At 39.0% G+C, this 18,801-nt stretch overlaps 1 protein-coding gene across 4 annotated transcripts in view; it reads right to left on the minus strand.

Moving 5' to 3' along the window:
• The window catches only part of LOC132104334 (protein CBFA2T1-like), a 61,796-nt gene that overhangs the window by 20,960 nt on the left and 22,035 nt on the right, over positions 1–18,801 (minus strand). For 3 of the 4 annotated variants that reach the window (XM_059509738.1, XM_059509737.1, XM_059509735.1), the window contains exon 2: positions 375–512. In XM_059509738.1, the coding sequence (XP_059365721.1) occupies positions 375–512 (138 nt within the window). Of the gene's footprint in view, positions 1–374; positions 513–13,707; positions 14,025–18,801 lie in introns of those variants that run through there. The other variant, XM_059509739.1, reaches the window with a different exon arrangement.

Genomic DNA, 18,801 nt, shown 5'->3' on the forward strand with positions numbered 1-18,801 from the left:
GATTTAATATTTGAAGCACATATTTCCTTTAAACCAACTAGTCAACAATACTGACACATCACAAACTGTAAAAAGCAGGAAGAGGAATTGGAATTCCAAATTCAAATTTTTAAAAGAAACAATGCATCTACATGAACTCCCTTTCTATTAACCAAATGTAAAAATCTGTCTGCATTGATCTGGCTAGACTGACTTGGTTAAAATATTGTAGATGCTGGAAATTTATTTAGATTACAAAAACAGAACTGTACTCATTTTAAAAAGGTATTTTAAGGTATTTTAGGACTATTTTATAATTTAGTTTCACTTATATGCATTGGTCTTCTGTTAAGGGGTCTACGTATAGGCCAAGTACAGTGTGTGCTAGAACTCACACGCAGTGGGGGTGAAGGAGCTGGTCCTGGGAGCTCCCTGTGTGGTGGGGGGAGGAGGCATGGTGGGCGGAGTTAACCTGGACTGTGTTTTCACATCAGCAGGTGAGTCAGGCATAGTGGAGCGCTTCTCAGTGCGATCTGCAGAAGAAAAAGTGGAACAGTTCTTGTGAGACCTTAGTGATATCCCAACAGCTGCCTCTCTACAGCACCTGAGGTCCTCTAAAATATACACACACACACAGCTACATAGACGGTACACGCCTTTAGAGAGTTCAGAGATAGTAACACCAGTCAAATTCCAGCTGTCATCACCATTTCCCAAATGATCAAAGACACTGGCAATATTCTCATTAAAATGTTTCAGAAATCTGGAGGAGCCCCACAGAGGTCTTCAGCATCTACAACAGACATGTAATGTCTAAAGTACCCCATTTCTCAGTCGACCTGTTTTACACTTGATCATGGTTAAAAACAGTGTTGGGTAAGTTACAGTACTTTAAAAAAATTTTAATTAATTACTAATTTACATCAACAATATTGTATTTAAATTACTTTTCTAATTAATTTGTCTAAAAAGCCACTTAATTACTTTATAAGTAACTTAATTATTAGAATTGTAAACAACATGATTTGTACCTTCATTCATGCACATATGCTTTGTCTGCATGACCACACAGATCATAAACAACATTCTGATATATTTTATAAACTAAATTCTTATTGCTTAGCACATTATAAACCTCAACATCTGATCGTAGATCAGTAAAACCTGATCTAAACATTCCTAGATTGTAATATTCATCGTGCTGCAATGAAACCATTGACATTACTTTATATCTATCTATATATATATCGTATTATATCTCATATATTTTTTTATTAGATACCAAATATTTACATCCTCCTTTCGGATGATATTTAGCCTATATGTAATAACTATATATTTATATGAATGTATATCATATGATATTTCAGCATATTTTACTCGCTTTCACACATTTCAGTTTTGTTTAGTTTAAGAAAAGCCCATCTTGTAAAATGCATACAGGATGATGTTAAACTTATGTTAAGTAAGAATACATTACAGAAATTATATCCTCCACTGAATAAAGCCGTATCAGATCGCGCTGTTTTTTTTTAGGTAAATTCCAGCTTCTCCTCAAGTCTTCTTCCAAAAAAAAAATTTTGTATCTAGGTGATGAGGGCGTCTGCACGGAGATATGGCTTCATATAATGACCTCTGAGACTGGACCTCGTATAAGTTTCATACTGATTACATAATCAGAGAATATTTATTTTCGTTTGGATTTGGTTAATTTGAAAGTAGACACTTCAAGTTTTCTATAGACATATTTCTAACGTATGTGTGTCAAGTATTCATTTTTGTGACGTTTTTTTATACAGAAGTTCAGGAGACCAAAACAGTGTTACTTAGGGTGCTTACACACTTGGTTCGTTTGCCTGGTCTAAGCCTGAGTTCGACTGCACCCCCCTCCCCCTGCCCCTGCTCGACTGTGTTCACAGTATATTATTTGGGTCCGAACTGTGGTTTGTTTGCATCATCAAGCCAGCAGCTGTTTACCTTAGTTGCTAAGTAATGACATTGCAGGAGAAGGCGGCAAAATGGAAGACAGCGGTCACATCATCCAAACGTACCGAACTCTGACGTCAGTCGAACCCGGGTGCGCATCAAAAGTGCTAGTGTGAAAGCACCCTTAGTAACACGTTAAGAATAAAAATTGAAAGTTGATTTATAATGTATATATTTTATTGCACATGCAAAATGTGCTGTCTCAGCTGATAATGGCTATGAACTGCCTTTCAAAGATGTTTCACAGCTGAAGATACCAGCATTTGTCTTGCTTGCCATGTAAACATTGCAGTATGATCTTAAAAAAGAAAGGCTGGTGCTTTTAGACAACCACAGTCTGACCAGGAAAGCACAAGGGATAAAAAGGTGGGAATTTCAGCTCCGTATGGCTCCCATTCTCTAGGCACCTCTGTGGCTATATGTGTTCACCAGATCCCAAACATGTGTGTCTGTGTAGGCTTAATCTGCCCCATACTTGCTCCCCATGCACTTTCAATCCTTTCCCCAATTGAAAACAGAGTTGTCCACACTAAAAACAAAGCTTAAGCTTAATATATTACACAGGCAATGCTCCCATCTATCCCCGCCTAAGCTAACCATTTATTTCCTCAGATAAAGAAATAATACAGAATAATCAGCAGGGGTCTTCAGTCTCACACCTACACATGTGCTGAATCTGCTGATTAACAGTTTTGTATCTGTATTGTTAAAAAAAAAGCAAATAAAAAAGCAATGAGGAAATTATGGACAGGCTACAGTGAAAAAGCAGTGCTGGTAATGTCAATGCGACATATAATTATTTCTAATTAGGTGACTCTGCATTTGGTCCATGATAAATTAAAGATTTCTGAGTCAGTGAAAGGGATGAAGTAAAGCAATGTGGCTTGATCCAACATTAAAAATTCAGTATGTGACCAGTTATTACATTGAAATTTTAAAAATGTGACAAGTCCAGGCACTATAATTCACAAGAGCCACAGCACAAGTCTGAAATGAATAAAATAGCCCAAGCACTAGTGTGAAAGCAATTCTGAACCAATAAGCCTGTCAGATCATTATAATTGGAAAATTGCAACGAGACTAAATAAAGAAAAATAAAAAAGAATAGGCTACAAAAAAATTATTTATGACAGAGATCGTTTTTATCTGGCCCTCCAACTTGTTTTGCTCGCAATCTGATATCAAAGTGCTCTCTGTGCAAAGGCTTAGCGCGTTGGGTTGTAAGAAAACGGTTAAACTGCTTACTTGCACGCGCCTGCTTACTTGCACGCGCCTTGGAGCGTTGTTAAACTCACCTTTTAATGCCATTTTTCCTGCAGTTGAGCGTTGCTTTGGTCAAACTCACCGCTGAATGCTGTTTTACCTGCAGTTGAGCATTGTTAAACTCATCGCTGAATGCTGTTTTACCTGCAGTTGAGTGTTGTTAAACTCACCACTGATGAACGCGCTAAGCCTTTGCACAGAGAGCACTTTGATATCAGATTGCGAGGATTTTTAAACCTCAAAAACAAGTTGGAGGGCCAGATAAAAACAATCTCTGTCATATATAATTTTTTGTAGCCTATTCTTTTTTATTTTTATTTATTTAGTGTCGTTGCGGTGTGCTGACCCAAGACGTCAAATTTAAACGCTGAGTTCTATAGAAGTCTATCGAACTAACCTGCACGTTGAAAAACAACTCCAAAGGTATACCTAGTGCGTCAAAAAAGTGACGCGAGATCCCTTGACCATGCGTCAGACATTTGACGAGTACGGAGTGAGACTGTGTTGCCTTACCTGTCAGCCAGACATGGATGATAAGAGGTGAAAAATAGGTTGTAATCTGCAAGCACACGTACATGTGTGTTTACAGGTCTGGACAACATACACACTGAGATTATGACCCCTTGAAGACACAGAAAGGTATGAAAAGGTGGTGTAAATGAAGGATCTGTCACCATAACAGATCCATGATGTTTTATATTACCTTAACTACTTTCATCTGAAATATTACACATCAGACAACTTAAAAGCATTGCACTTCCATAGTGTGCGTCATCCCATGGTCAAGTGAAATAATAATCACCATAATACATCTCACTTTTATACTGGTAAGATGGACGAATTCCACACAAAGAACAATCAATGATTGTAAAAACCCATCTGAAGAAAAGGAAAACATTTTCAGATAAAAGTGTTCTGTAATATTTCTATTATAAATTCACTACTTCCATTAGACTAAGAGTGTCTGAAAAACTTGGTATTACATAAATGGTGTGGAGTGCAGGGTACATTTGCACAACATTTATATATTTTATCTCCTATTATTCAAAGTAAAAAAGGACTGCTGTTAAAACTGCATTGTACAACAGCAACATTAAACCCACCAAAAGTGGTAGACTGTGGAAATATGTTGTTGAAAAAGAAATGCATAACTCAATTCAAATGAGTTCCCACTTGGAGTAGAAAAGAAGCAATAATCCATTTTAAACAGGCTCAAAAACATACCAGAGTGCACATCCATCCTGCCCTGATGTCATATACACTTAATCCATATACAGTTAATCTGCGGACAGTTCACGCACAGAGTGCATTTGTTTGGCAGTTACCTTGCCTTTCAAAAAGGGAAACAGGTGGGTGAACAGTACAGGTGAATATTAGGCAGGCCATCATGGATACTGATGCAGAAAGAAATTTAATGTGGCTCCCAGGAAGGACGATGAAATGCTTTCCATTTTCCTATCCAGCAAGGTCTTTTATTGCTTTTCAAAAAAGCTCTCAAGTAATATGGATCGCCATTAAATGGCACGCCAAACTGAGCATTAGATAGCACCGACTCGCTTATCTTTATTCCATGCCTGGTCATTTTTCACGACCCGACAGTGGCAGTGAACATCATGCTAAGATGTGACTGGCTCTTCTAGCTGCTTCCATTATATCTTTGTGCTTATATCACCAATATGCATGTAAAAACACACACAGAAGTCAATGAGGAATACCAAACTTTCACACTATTTTATGAGACCACTACTAAAAACCAGCATGATTTGGTGCAGAACCGAGTCACATCCTTCATGGTAAGTTAGTAAGTTTACCTTTAAGATCTAAACAGTCAGTTGTGCATGCTGTCTATTTCTACAGTCTTCCATGAGGTTCAATTAAAAAAAAAACTTATAATACACAAACTCTTTGCTATTTAGTGGCATTTTAAAAATACTAAACAGAGACCACAAAGGTGTCTCAAAGTCTCTTCTGTAAACAGAATTATGTTTCCCATTTTTTACTTGTTTTTATTTTGATTAAAAAACATTAGACTAAATAGTACATTATCTACACAAAATATTATATAGAAATCCAAAACAAACCAACCAATCAGCTAATGAACAAACTATGGTCTGGTTAATGTGCCGGAATGGATAATGGCTAATTTTTCTAGTTTACAATACTATAAGCTTTAAGCTAATAGTCTGTACTTTTGTATCCTAGATATCAACATCACTCTTTAAAAACAACATATTATTAATCCATTAGTCTGGTCTGCTCCTTTCATACATGCACCCTGTGTTAGATCTTTTATCAGATAATGTAACCAGAAAAAAAACATGAGACTGTTCATATGTTTGATGCACACAGCTTCTGGAAATAAAATAGGCTGCATACTAATGCTGAAAAAATAGCTGCTTATAGTAGATTTGCACTCATCAGATCAGGTTCATGAGATGTGGGAGGCAAAGATAGAGAACACCTTTCATGGGAGACATCTCACGGGACAGATAGCACTGTGAAAGTAGATGAAGAAAGTGGAGATACAACCAGCTGCTGCGCTTCAGAGACGCTGTGCATTAAAGATGAAGAAGTTAGTAATGTGGTGAGAACGAGAGAGAGAGAAAACATAAGACTCTTCGGATAATTGGAATTCAGATGTCGTCTAAGGTATCCGAGGCCGAGGGTGAACTGGCAGAGTGTGTTGTGTTGGTATGAATACATTATGAACTTGTGCACACTGATGCACCATGCAATCATCTCCGCCAGATGGAACAGCGCATGGAGCGTGGCCCATCAAACCCTGCCGGCTTGTCAGGGAAGATGTATGGTTACCCCCACCTTCCTGGAACTCATTCCCAAACACTTATTCCGCTCATTCTCCCTGCAACAAAGCCTGTCCCTTTGGATCTCCATCTTCTACTCTATCTCGTTCCCTCTCTCCCTGAGCTCTCATTTTTCAAGGCTTCTCCCCAGGCGCAATTGTTTTCGCGAGCCCCACTTGGCCGGCGCCAGGTGGTGTGTCAACGTTCCATTCCATCCCATCAAATGGCACGCATGCTGAAGGGACCTGCATCAGTCTGTGCTCACTCAAGAGTTACCAATACACCCAACTGCAGCAAACAGCAACCTGTGCACTCCAATATTTAAAAAGATTGCACTCTTCTGTCTGGCTCTTTCTGCAGCACACCCAACCGAGGTGTTATTTCTGGATTCCGACAGATGAATGAATCATTCCACCTCTTAAATGTACCGTAAATGCCATCATCGGTTACCGATGGCAGTAACCTTTAAAAGAAAGTGATTTCACACTATAGCTACCCACTTTGATGCCAGTCGTGCCGACTTAAGTGGACACTGACGAGTGGGCACTGCTAGTTTTACAGTGTGGCTATAATGTGAGATAATGCGTTCCTGGAGCATTTCTGCCATAAATAGGAAAGACCGGGAGCCATCTGCTGATCCATTTCAAAATATGGTCTTGCGTCAAAGAAAAATAAATAAAAAAAGACTGACCAATAAAAACAGATGCAGCATTTATAGTGGAAGCCACTTTTTTTCCCCTTCGTCCTCTTCTTCAAAATGGATTTATTTCAACGTCTGTTTTAACCATCTGTTGAAATAAGGCCCCATTGGCATGAAGAGCTGAGGAAGAAAACAAGTGTAGAGGAACAATAAAAGTGATTCACGGTTGCCGTTACGCATCCGTTGAAATCGCAGATATTTGTGCAGTATCATGTTGCCAGACTTTAAAAAAGAAGGAAAGGATAAATCCTTAAAAGCTGTGACAGTGCAAGACCTCACAGGGGAACTCGCATAAAAAAACACTTATAATCTTCTCTCATGTCTCATCTTCAAACACACAATCATAATTGAAATGGGAACAATGAAGGTGCTGCAATTACACTACAAGCACAACTGCAATTTCCAGCATCTTTTGAACAAACAGTAAATAATTATTTACTGACTTATCTAGAGAGGCAGAATTAGAGCATTTTTCAATAAAAAGCCTTTCATACTACATTAGTGCTCTCAAACGCAAGTATGAAGCTTGTCCAACTCTCAAGTCAATGACTCACTCAGCTTCCTGGCATGAGCAGATGCCAGCTGAAAAGCGGGGAGAAAGAGAGAGAGAAACAGAGAAAGACTGCACATGCAATATGGCTCAGCACCTAGACACATGGCTTTAATTGGCTATCCACAAACACTGCTGTTTTTTCACCATGTCCCTCATTAGAATCATGTAGATTAAAAGTCACACAAGTCCTTGTGGGATTTATGCTTGGTCCACGAGCAACACTCTGTCATTGAAAAAGTTTGTTTGGTGAAAACAACATCACATAAACAGAATGTCACATGGCCTGAAAAAGTTGTGTTTCATAACTGATGATAGACTGATACACATTGTGCTCAATTTGGCCATTTTGATATTGAAACTTGGCAGCTTAATACAAGTGGTACTGTCCTTTTGTGTCTTGTGTCTTTTTGCCAGAATCTACAATCAGCCTTATCAACATTTCTTTGTTTTTGAATGTTTTTATGAAGCTAATGTATCTTATAACAGCTCATGAGACTTCTTGGAGTCAACTTTGTCTCACATGTTTCCCATAAAAAGATTCAACCAAAATAGATATGAAAACAAAGTCACATATGAGATCTCTTGAATATCTTTTTTTTTTTCCTAGAGAGCAATGAGATAATGGAATATAAATGAATCAAAAGAGATCTTAAAAACATCCTAAACTGCACTCATATTTGCCAAGATTAAAAAGACTGATGAAAAAAGGAGAAATATTAAATTTGACCTTAAATATTTATAATTAGATTCTCCCAAGATTAATGGATTATCAAAACTTGATACTTTTTATAAAACTGAAATAAATTTTTGTTTCGCAAACAAAGTCACATGAAAGCACAATGTGTATTTGTCTACAAAACATATGTCGAACATTTAAGCATAAGCCTCTGTATAAAAAGTTTTTTTTTTTTTTTTATAAAAGAGAAACATCAAATCTGTCCAAAACTTTGACTTGTAGTCGCATAAGTGAACATTTCATTTTATCAATTGTAAGTATATTTGTGTACATTGTACATTAGCCACTGAATAGGATTAGGTATTGATTGTTTTTTTTCGATACCGGTGCCATTTCGATACTTTTAAAATGGTACCGGTGCCTAAACCGATACTTTAAAAAAATAAAGAGCCACAAAAACTTTGGATAACATTATAGAACATTAATAATATTTAAAATAAATCAATAGCTATCACACGCTCCTTGGATGCTCTCATTTCCCAAGTTGTACCTCCCTTAATCTAAGGCTAATACATGTATTTCATGATCTAGGTCATTATTTAATACAAAAGCACACATAATATTTTGACTGTATCTCTGTTAATCTCTCTGACATTTAGTTAAATTGAGTGCTATCTGTCACTGTCTTTAATAAGTTCTGTGAATGATTGTATGGTCATTCTTTATAAAGTAGCAACAATGTCGTTTGTAAAGTACAGTACTGTGCAAAAGTCTTAGGGATGTTAGTATTTTCACCCCCCCAAAATGGTTTTAACCCATTAAGTCTTTTGCCTCAGTTTGTCTCAGTGGTGAATAGAGCGAAAACTTTACAGTAGATGAGAAACCGACTGCTTCCTCATGACCTTTTGTAAACTGTATTTATGATAAAGAACTGCACAGATACTGACATTCCAACAATCTATCGATAAACACACACCTTGTGTCCTCTGTTTCTGTTTAAGTCTGCCGTCTGTGGATTGAAGAGCGCGCTGAAAGACGAGGAGGAGACGGATCTGATGGCATGTTCATATGAAACTTAAAGGGACTGACTCTGAGGCAATCGCAAATTGGTATACAGTTTATGGAGCTAAATGCTATGGCTATGCTAAAAAAGACTAGCAACGCCAATGCTTCTTGTGAACATTTCGGAGAACCAGGACAAATATTTTAATCGATCGCTCAGGCATTTAAGAGGCACCGAAATGAGGCACCGAAATCTGCGCTCTGATTCTTTTCGGTGCATACCGGTTCCATAGGTACCAGTGCCATATTGGTATCGGGTTTCGGTATCCAACCCTACCACTGAATAACCCATAATGGTCAACAACTTGCAACTACTGACAGTCTAACAGAAGTCTAAACTGAAAGAAGCTAGAAAACTTCATGAGGTTCCCACAGAGAGCCCTGGAGTTTCTTCGAATGCTAAGGGAACACATATCAGATGTTTCATCCATATCCATATACAGCTCCTGTCCTCTCCTGAAGCTCAAGCAGTGTGCAATTACCTCTGCACTCTGCTCATTGCCCTCAGCGCCACCAAATTGCAGGCCTTTATCCACTTATTCACTTTATTCATTTCAGCCACTTAATCTCACTGGCTGTGGCAGCTACGAATGGATTTCTCTCCATGCTTGGCAACAAAAGTGTTGCAAAGTCTCTGATGCTAGGACGAGTCGAGGCCACGGCGGTGGATGTCAAATAAATTTTCAACATAAAAAAAAGAGGCTCATGTTTCACATTAACAAAATGGTATTTTACTACCATTAAAAATGTGAGCTAATAATATATTGCTCTCGCTAACTGAAAACACAGCTGACGAATAACTAAAGAATAACTGACAGGCACAGAGGAGAAGTTGGGGTGGGGGTTGATAGTGAGAAAAAAGAAAGACCCTGGCGGCAGAATGACGGTTTATTTCTGCTTGGACCTCTGTCTGCAAGTGTTTTGAAAATATCACGACAGAAGCCATGTGTTCAAAATTAGAGTGAGTTAGGTCCACTGTGCAGAAAAATATGTCGACAATTCATGAAACGCAGTCCTGGATGGAGATTTACTAAGTAGAACCAGATTCAGAAAACAACTACCCCCCACCCCCGCCCCACCCAATTACTGTGCACACACACAAACTGTCTATTTCTCTGTCTCTCCTTCCCTCCTCCTCTTCCACTCCATGAGACCTTTAAAATGGTTTGAGTCACATCTGGCAAGCAGGAGACGCCAGAGATGGTGGAGTATGACCTAACGTCAGGGCACTTCCACCCTGAGCACTTTTCTGTGTGTGTGAGCATGATTGAGGCACTGGCCACAGTTTGCTAATGGCTTTCAGTACAAGGAACTGAGGCGTAGCTCCAGGCAATGACTGCCCCTCAAACGATCAGCCATCACTGAGTGGCTTCTTAATGACTAAATACACTCTAGCGTGGCTGTCTTTAATGCTTAAACTTGGCTCAAAAGCCTTGTTGCCATACTACGCAATGGGAATCATCTTATATAACAGTGTCTCTAACAAAACGGTTACAAAGCTAGAGGTGGAGATAGCTGTTTTCATATTACCCAAGAGAACGAACTTTATCTTGCAGGGCTCCAGACCAAAAAAAAAAAATCAATCAAGTAACTACTGGCTATTTTACTGGCTAGTTTTATTTTATTATTCTTTCATTTAACTTTAACATTACAGTCATCCTGCCATGTGTTTATGTCTTATCGTTTCTTGTCTTTTTCAGCATTTTAATCCATCTTGTACTGTAGATGTCCTGGGAAAGTAGTATCACTTAAATTGGAAACTGAACGTCTCTTCCAAATTGAGAACTATACAGCCACAAAGAATTGTTTATTACACAGAATCTGTCCCAATATCATGGACCATAACCATGTCAGCATCACTTCGCCATTGATTGTAGTTTGAAGAAAATTAATACAGTTGGTTTAGGAATCAGTTCATATAGTGTTTTATTTTTATACCTGTTCATTCAATTTCTTGAATGCTCCAGCTAAAATAAAGCACTGTTTGTTTTATTTGTATATTATGTGTAATTGTAATATGTATCTTTGTCATTCTTTTATCTTTATTATTATTTTTGCTACCTTGAAAGGCTTTGTCTTTATAATAGGGAAATTAGTTCGCCTGTAATGCTCAGACAACTTGCAAAATAGTAAAACTTACATGACAAAGAATTGTGATAAAATCGTGAATCATGATATTTCTAAAAAGAAAAAAATTGTGAAATGATTTTTTTTCCATATCGCCCACCGTAGCTCCTTGCATTCTTCCTTATCATGTAGACAACAGGTTAAGTAAAAATATGAATAAGCACTATAGTGCATAAATTTAGCAAAATGCTCTTCTTTATAGTTATTTTTTAGCTGACTGATGAGCTTATGGACTCTGAATGCTTATTTCTTACTATAGAGGAAAAAAGTGAAGGATATGATGGGTTCATGTGCTGCTTGAACTGAGGCGATAAAGTGATCGCTCATCCTGCCACATCGAAGATTTTTTATTGTCTGAATTTTGTTAAGAATTGGGCTGAATTTTAAAGTTGATACTTTGTTTACTTAAAGGTAACAGAGCACAAAGCTTATTGCAATTATTGGATGGCAGCAAGTTCAAGCATTTACAGAACACAGCATATAGACTAAAGAGCTTGAGTTTATTTTGTCAGCATGATAAAAATTTGATAGCAAAACAATCAGGAAAAAGGGCATTACATGCACATTTTTAAGATAGAACATGTTGTCGCAGTCGCAATGGCAATCTCAGCAAAAACGTAACTCGCAAATTAATATTTTTGGCCAGAAATGCGACAATTTAATGGAGCCATGTCTCGTTACAACAGCATAACGCTATATATCGCAATCTAAGAAAGTTCACTGAAAACGTATCATTCAAAAACTGCTGATAACAGTAACGCTCTATAAACTTGTTTCTACTGTATCTCTATACTAACAAAGAACAACTTCTAATCCGTTAGAATAGTATAACTTGCGACCGAATATTGCAAACTAAGAACCTTTGTTAAACATATACTGTATGAAAACATTGTTGCTAACAAAAAACTACAAAACTACAGGAGCTTTGCCATGTTTCCATATTACTAAAAAGAATGACCTTTATCTCTTTACAGTAGCATATTATTGTAAACTGAGAAACATGCGTTAAAAACACGCTGTACAAAAACACTCTTGCTAACAAAAAAAAAAACTATATAACTACAGGCGCAGAAGGAGCCAAGCTCTGCTCAGCACTGAAAGCTTCAGTGCCTGCCACAGATGGACGGCACTGTGTTTGGCACTCTGCCAGCGAGTGAACAGATTGTCCGTGGCGGCGGCCTGGAGGAACGGTAGCTCCAGTGCAGATGGGTGTCCGAAATAACCCAGTGTCAGTTCTGCTCAAGTGTCCCTGACCTGGCACACGCGCCTGCTTACAGCTGCTTCCTCCAGAGCTTCCCGAACAATTCTACACATGCACACACAATTCATAAACACGCTTCACATAAAGGCCAATGTTAACAAACACGTTTCAAGTGGCCGTTTGAAAAGAATAAACTGAAAATCCAGATCAAAACCAGAAAAAAAAGAATAAAGACATTCTTTGGTACATATACTGTTCCTAAAAAAGCACAAATTTAGAAATGCAACCATCCATAACTCTTAGAAGATTTGAATATGATATCAACTCAACCGTAGAATTTCATCATTCAAACTCGAGTCTGAGAAGCCACCACAGTTACACTGAGACAAATACACAAACAACAAGTTTCGAAAGAGAAACAAACAGAAAGAGAAGTCGAGGGTGGGTAGATGGAGAGGTGGGCACCAGACGGGTTGGCTGGCAGAGAGGTAGTGGCCATGGTACACAGGAGAGTGGCAGTGCCAACAGAGCTTGTCTCACAACACCATCTGTGAAGAGCAGCACTGAGATCTCCCTGCAGCCTGCACACACAGCACGCCAGCTGCCCTCTGCAACTCTCCTCTCTCATTTTCTTTCTCTGTCTGCTTTCTTTACTTTCATGCTCCTGTACAGTGATTTTACTCTTTCTAGAACAGATCTCTGATCTCCCTGAAAAGGGCTCAACAATGAGGATGTGAAAAAGAGTTGATGGACCATCAGGCCATTGCTTCATTGTTCACACATCTTACATTTATTGGTCTTGTATTTGCACAGTTATGTATTGTGAACATAAATGTTTGGTTTTCTATGATAAATGAAAAGTTGCCAACTGTGTCTAAGTGACAAAGGTAAAGTTAAAAGGCTAATGATTTGTGATAGTCTTACAACATGATAATATTCATGCAATACTATGTGCAAGGATTTAGCTATCTTGGAGTGACATTATAGCTTCAGAACTGACAGCTATAATTGCAAAAAAAAAAAAAAAAACTTATTATTGAGCTTTGTATTATTGGATTCTATAAACAAATGTTTATAATTTATCAGCATTCCCTTGCAAGGTAGAGATACCATTCATCTTAGCTTATCAGAAAAATTGCTGTATTTAAAAACAAAAACAAACATCTCACATAAACAATAAATGCATTAATTAAAAAAGCATATCATTTAAATAAGGTTTATGCACTTATTTCTCTTACAAGAGCAACCAATATAGCCAAAAAAGCACAAATTACCTTATATAGTCCACTTCTATATTTTAAGATGCACAATTTCCCACTGACACAGTCACACACATTGAAAGCTACCCAATCTCACCTGGCATCATGGATGATGGAGACAAACTAGAAATCAAAGAGTCCAGGGTATTTTCTCTATTTCTGCCAGCTTTCCTGTAATCTTAATCTCTTTGCGTCATTCTGTGCTCTACGAGGGGCAGGGGGGAGGCACAGGACCCCAAGGCCGGTACACCAGGTCTGAGCGAGAGTTGAACAGCCTGTCCTCCTGCTTTCAGAGCCCGAGAGTGACAGATGGAGACCTGCCTCTCGTTCTGCTCTGCTTCCAGGGATGCCCCGTACTAACGAGGGCACGTGTGGCTGCTGGGGCCTCGTGTTATCCTGCACATGCTTGCTCCCTGAGCCCGTAGACTGAGACAATGACAGCTATAGCGCACGCAAATACGTGCACACAAACACACACATGTTCTCCGCCTCCTCCACTGACCCCTCCCAGCTGATGCACGGCAGCCAAACAAAACACAATACATGTAACAGAGAGTGAGGGTAGATAGATAGATAGATAGATAGATAGATAGATAGATAGATAGATAGATAGATAGATAGATAGATAGATAGATAGATAGATAGATAGATAGATAGATAGATAGATAGATAGATAGATAGATAGACTTGTGCTGTTTGTTATGTACGTATATAGATTTGCTTTGAATCTGTCCTCACATATGCTTTGAATTAAGAGCACTCTCGCAAAAACAACTTTCTTCTGGTCAACCGACCAATCTGAGCTCAGTCACATGTGCTTCTGTTTAACCAGATGCACATCATACTTCACAACTACATTCATATGAGATGAAAAAATATAGAGGTGAGGTTAACAGCATGTTTGCTCATGTTTGTGATGTTCAGATTATCAGATTTCGTTATCAACCTCCTGATTCATCCGTCTAAAAATTCACTGTGTGGATGTGTGAATGCTTTAGATCCATACAAAATAACCGCATGTGGCTGTCGTGCCTGCATCAGTAAGCCTCCCTCCACCATTTTTTTTATGGAGCGGCAGAAACAACCTCATTAAAACTAAGAAAAATCAATTTGGAGAGTCCGAACCAAGGCAAGCATCTGCCTCTAATGTGTTTTAAGTCTCTAGAGTGGTGCTCTTCCTCCTCTCTCCCCCCACCCCCCGCACACATTCTTTTTTTGCTCTCTTTCTCAGTTTTGCTATTTCTCTCTGCCATCACTGCATGTGATTAACATATGTCTGGGCTTTTAGCCCCTGTCAGCTTGCAGACATTTCTCCCAGCCGCCTTAAACAGCAGATGAGCTCCATGTGGAGGAAACACTGTAGAGGGGGGTGGGGGGGGGGGGGGGGGGTGAAGACACGAGGGGCGGAGAGACAGATAATTCCTTCTTGCACATTTAGTGGCGCATTTCTCTCTTCATCAGCCTCCAACCTGTATCTCCACATTGGGGGTTGAACAGAGTGTGACTTTAAGATAAACAGCACTGGCAGTGGCAGTTTCTGAGATTCCATCCCAACCATTTCACAGAGATGGGTAATAATACAATACTATGGATAATTTTACCTTAAATGTTCAATCACTGGCAAAAAAAAAAAAGTTTTTGGGAAATTCCTACTGGCATACTGGCGTCAAACAAAGTTGATTTGTATTAATTGGCAGCGGTTGTATTCACTTGTAAATTATGAACATCACCAACACTCCAACAATGTCATATTTCCTCATTTGCTTTTTCCTGCAGCTTTAAATACTGAGGTAAAATGCAGTGTAGCTATCAAAGTCACAAAAGGAAATGTGTGCTACAAGGTATTTAAAAATAAAACCCTGCTATACTGACAGATTTGCTTTCAAACACCTTGTCAATGATGCCTGCTGCAGCTCTTTCAGAAAATGTAAACATAATTGAACAACTCTATGATGATCACTTACCATGAGGTAAAAAACAAACCCTTACTGCATTTATATCCTGCAATGAGGTGTGTGAGAAAATGCCCTTTCAGCTTCCTTTCATCAGTGCTTACACACCTTCACGTCCACTCAACACAAAGCCAAATCCATCAATTCCCCTTGCCTCTAAACTAGTAAATTTCCAAAAAGCAGCTATGTCCAGAATTTTATTAAAGCAACATAGCAAACTAATTATTCAGGCTTTTCTGTGGCTCCCTTACGTACCCTCCCTCCCCTTAAGCCAGTGTGACAACCCTTTTGAGTCGGTTGGAAGAGAATATTTTCCAGGCTGGCTTGATAAAGGCTTGCTGCCTTAACAGACTGAAAGAGATGGAACCAGACAATGAAAGATAAGGAAACTGTGTACTGAAGGAATTCCACTTTGTTTGTGTTCCAAGGACCAATAGCACCATATTTATTCCTGATGGGCTTAAGAGCTTCATGAAAATCCAGTGAGCATTGGGATACCTCTTCTGCAGGGTCTTTTCCTGTGAGGCGAAGGTCCCAACTAGAAAAGCGGTTGCACACATCCAATGTCCCCACATGCTCTGCCCCTTGACCTGTGCTGCACATTGACACCAGGGGAACAGTGTCTTTTGTTGTCTGTATGTATGGGTGAGTGTACATCAGTTTCATCACCTTTATCATGTGGTATTCCTCAAGGGTCTGTGTTAGCACTGCTTCTCTTCTCTCTCTGTATGCTCCTATTAGGTTTGATTCTGCATAAATAGTGTGTCCTTTCACTGCTACGCAGACAATACACAATTGTTTGTACCATTTAAGTCAATGACTCCACTGCCATGGAAGACTGTTGGCCTGTCTGAATAATGTCAAGGCATGGATGTCCATACATTTTTTGAGCCTAAATGAATCAAAAACACAATTGATTCTTTGTGGCCCCTCTGAACTTGATAACACAGTTCAAATTAAGCTGGGTCCCCTGAGCCCCTTTAGGAAACATCATGTAAAAAAAATTGGGGATGATTTGCGATAGCACACAAAAATTTGACTAGCAGATCAAATATGGCAGAGACTGTCAGCCTTGAGTGACAATCTTACTAACCAATAGAGTGAGGGCACCTCTGTTCTCCTCAATCAGCACTGCTCTAACCAACTGTGTAAACGCCCACCATAAAATTTTTTTAAAAAAAGCAGGAGAGAGACAGAGTGGGATTATGGCGTCTACAGGGTTGGGTCAATAGTTAGGCAAATTAAAACTAAAGAGACAACGTTATGTAACTTAAGCTTTGAAGAGACAGACAACGAACAAAAAAGATAATTTTACAAGAGCTGCGTCACAATCGAGCGCCAACCTCCCGCTCTCTCTCGTGAGGCCAATAAGGAAGTGATTAAAACTGCAATTCATCGACTGGCCGCTTGAGGCTGGCTGCAAAAGGGAGTCAGTCCCATAGACTCTCCATGTTAAAATGCCCAACTTTACAGCAGGAAAAACATGTTTACAGCCTGGTGCAAAAAATGATTTTGGTCTAAATAGCAACTGCAAATAGCAAAATGACAACAGTGAAGGGGGTGAATTTTTTTATAACTCATCCGTTTAAATTATATTAAGACTTAAAGTTCTGCATAATTAAGGGCGTAGCCACTTGAGTGACAGGTGGATTGCCGCTGCTGACACTGACGTCGTGCTAGGTGGGTGTGGCTTCAGCAACTAGCTCCCGCCTTTTTGCCCATTTTTGATTGTCCAGGAGAGTCGCGCGGTGATGCGCTGCCAAGATGGCGACGGCCCGCTCTACACACTTTAGGCTTCAAAAACACACTTCAGGAGTCTAAAGGTGACGTCACGGACACTACGTCCATGTTTTTATACAGTCTATGGTCACAATGCATATCAAGAGCATCCCTTATTGAATGTTCGCTATTCCCATAGACAGTAAAAGAAATGGACACAGCGACCCCATTGGAACTCAATTGAGACAAGTGAAGCCCATTTTTAGCGATTTTTAGCACTTCCGTTTCTGACGCGCAGACTCAAACTAAGCTTGATGACGTCAGCAACCTGTCTGACAGATGTAAATCTTCGCGAGTGGCTTCTTTGGCGTGAGTGAGCAGGAGTAGGTATTCTGATTAATTATTTTGTATAGTATTTTAAAATGTAACGCCAGTATGCCATATTAAGTTAATTGTCAGCGAGCTTCTCCTCCTGTCTGTACGGTAATTTCTCTACTGTGCGACAGAGAGTCGAGTGGTTATGACGCAATCGTTAGCCTTTTTTTTTTACAAAAACTGTTTCTACGGGGCCATAATGTAACATAGTCGTGTATCTTTAGAAATAAATAATGGAGAAATGGAGTCTTTAAACGCCTCAGATGTAAAGTTATTCGCTGTCAAAGTGATGCCAAAATGAATGCAAAGTCAATGGGATGCTAACGCAAGTGAAGTTCTGCTACAATATGGCAGCTCGCGGCCGACTTCAACTTCCGGTCAACTTCCTTGCCGCCTGGCTATTCCCCATTCAGAAGACCGCACACACAGCCTGTGTCTCTGAATACTTCTCATACTCGCTCCTCTCTTCCCCACACGGAGCGAATCCCGCGTTCACACTTGCCACACTCACGCAGCCTGTTTCGTAATGCCCGGTTATATTCTCGCGCGGCCCTGCACCGCAAATCTCCACGAGCGCATCTGGCAGTATGAATGAGGCTCGACACACGCGCACAACCTGCGTCGACTCGCGCCTGGCTCGGCGTTTAAAACTAATGTCAATTCAGACTAACTGCTTGCTAACATTTTCCACTTGTTCTTAAAATCCCAAATACAGTGTAACATGTAAAACTTTCCAGTTCTTTATTTATATAAAAAAAATTAATATTTCCAGTGAAATTTAGTAACTAAGTTATTTCTATAAAATTAGTTACACCATTATAATCCTGTCTGCTGAAAAAAATAATAATAATAAAAAAACAATTTGTTTACACTTTTTAAAAAAATACTTTTTAATAAAATATATGTAAAATAAAAAAAGAATAGGAAATAAAATACTGCTGCAAAGTTCTCCACTAAATAAAATACTCTCAGTCTCAAACCAATATCATATAATAAAATATAATGAAAAATATAAATAAATAACTATGATTACAGTGCAGCATTACCAATCCCAGCTTGTAGGCCTGCTCATATTTAAAAATATATATATAACTTTTCCAAAGTGTAAAGTGCAGCATCAACAGTTTCAGTTTTTAGACCTGCTC

This window comes from Carassius carassius, chromosome 25, assembly GCF_963082965.1.
Source record: "Carassius carassius chromosome 25, fCarCar2.1, whole genome shotgun sequence".
Taxonomy (NCBI): Eukaryota; Metazoa; Chordata; class Actinopteri; order Cypriniformes; family Cyprinidae; genus Carassius; species Carassius carassius.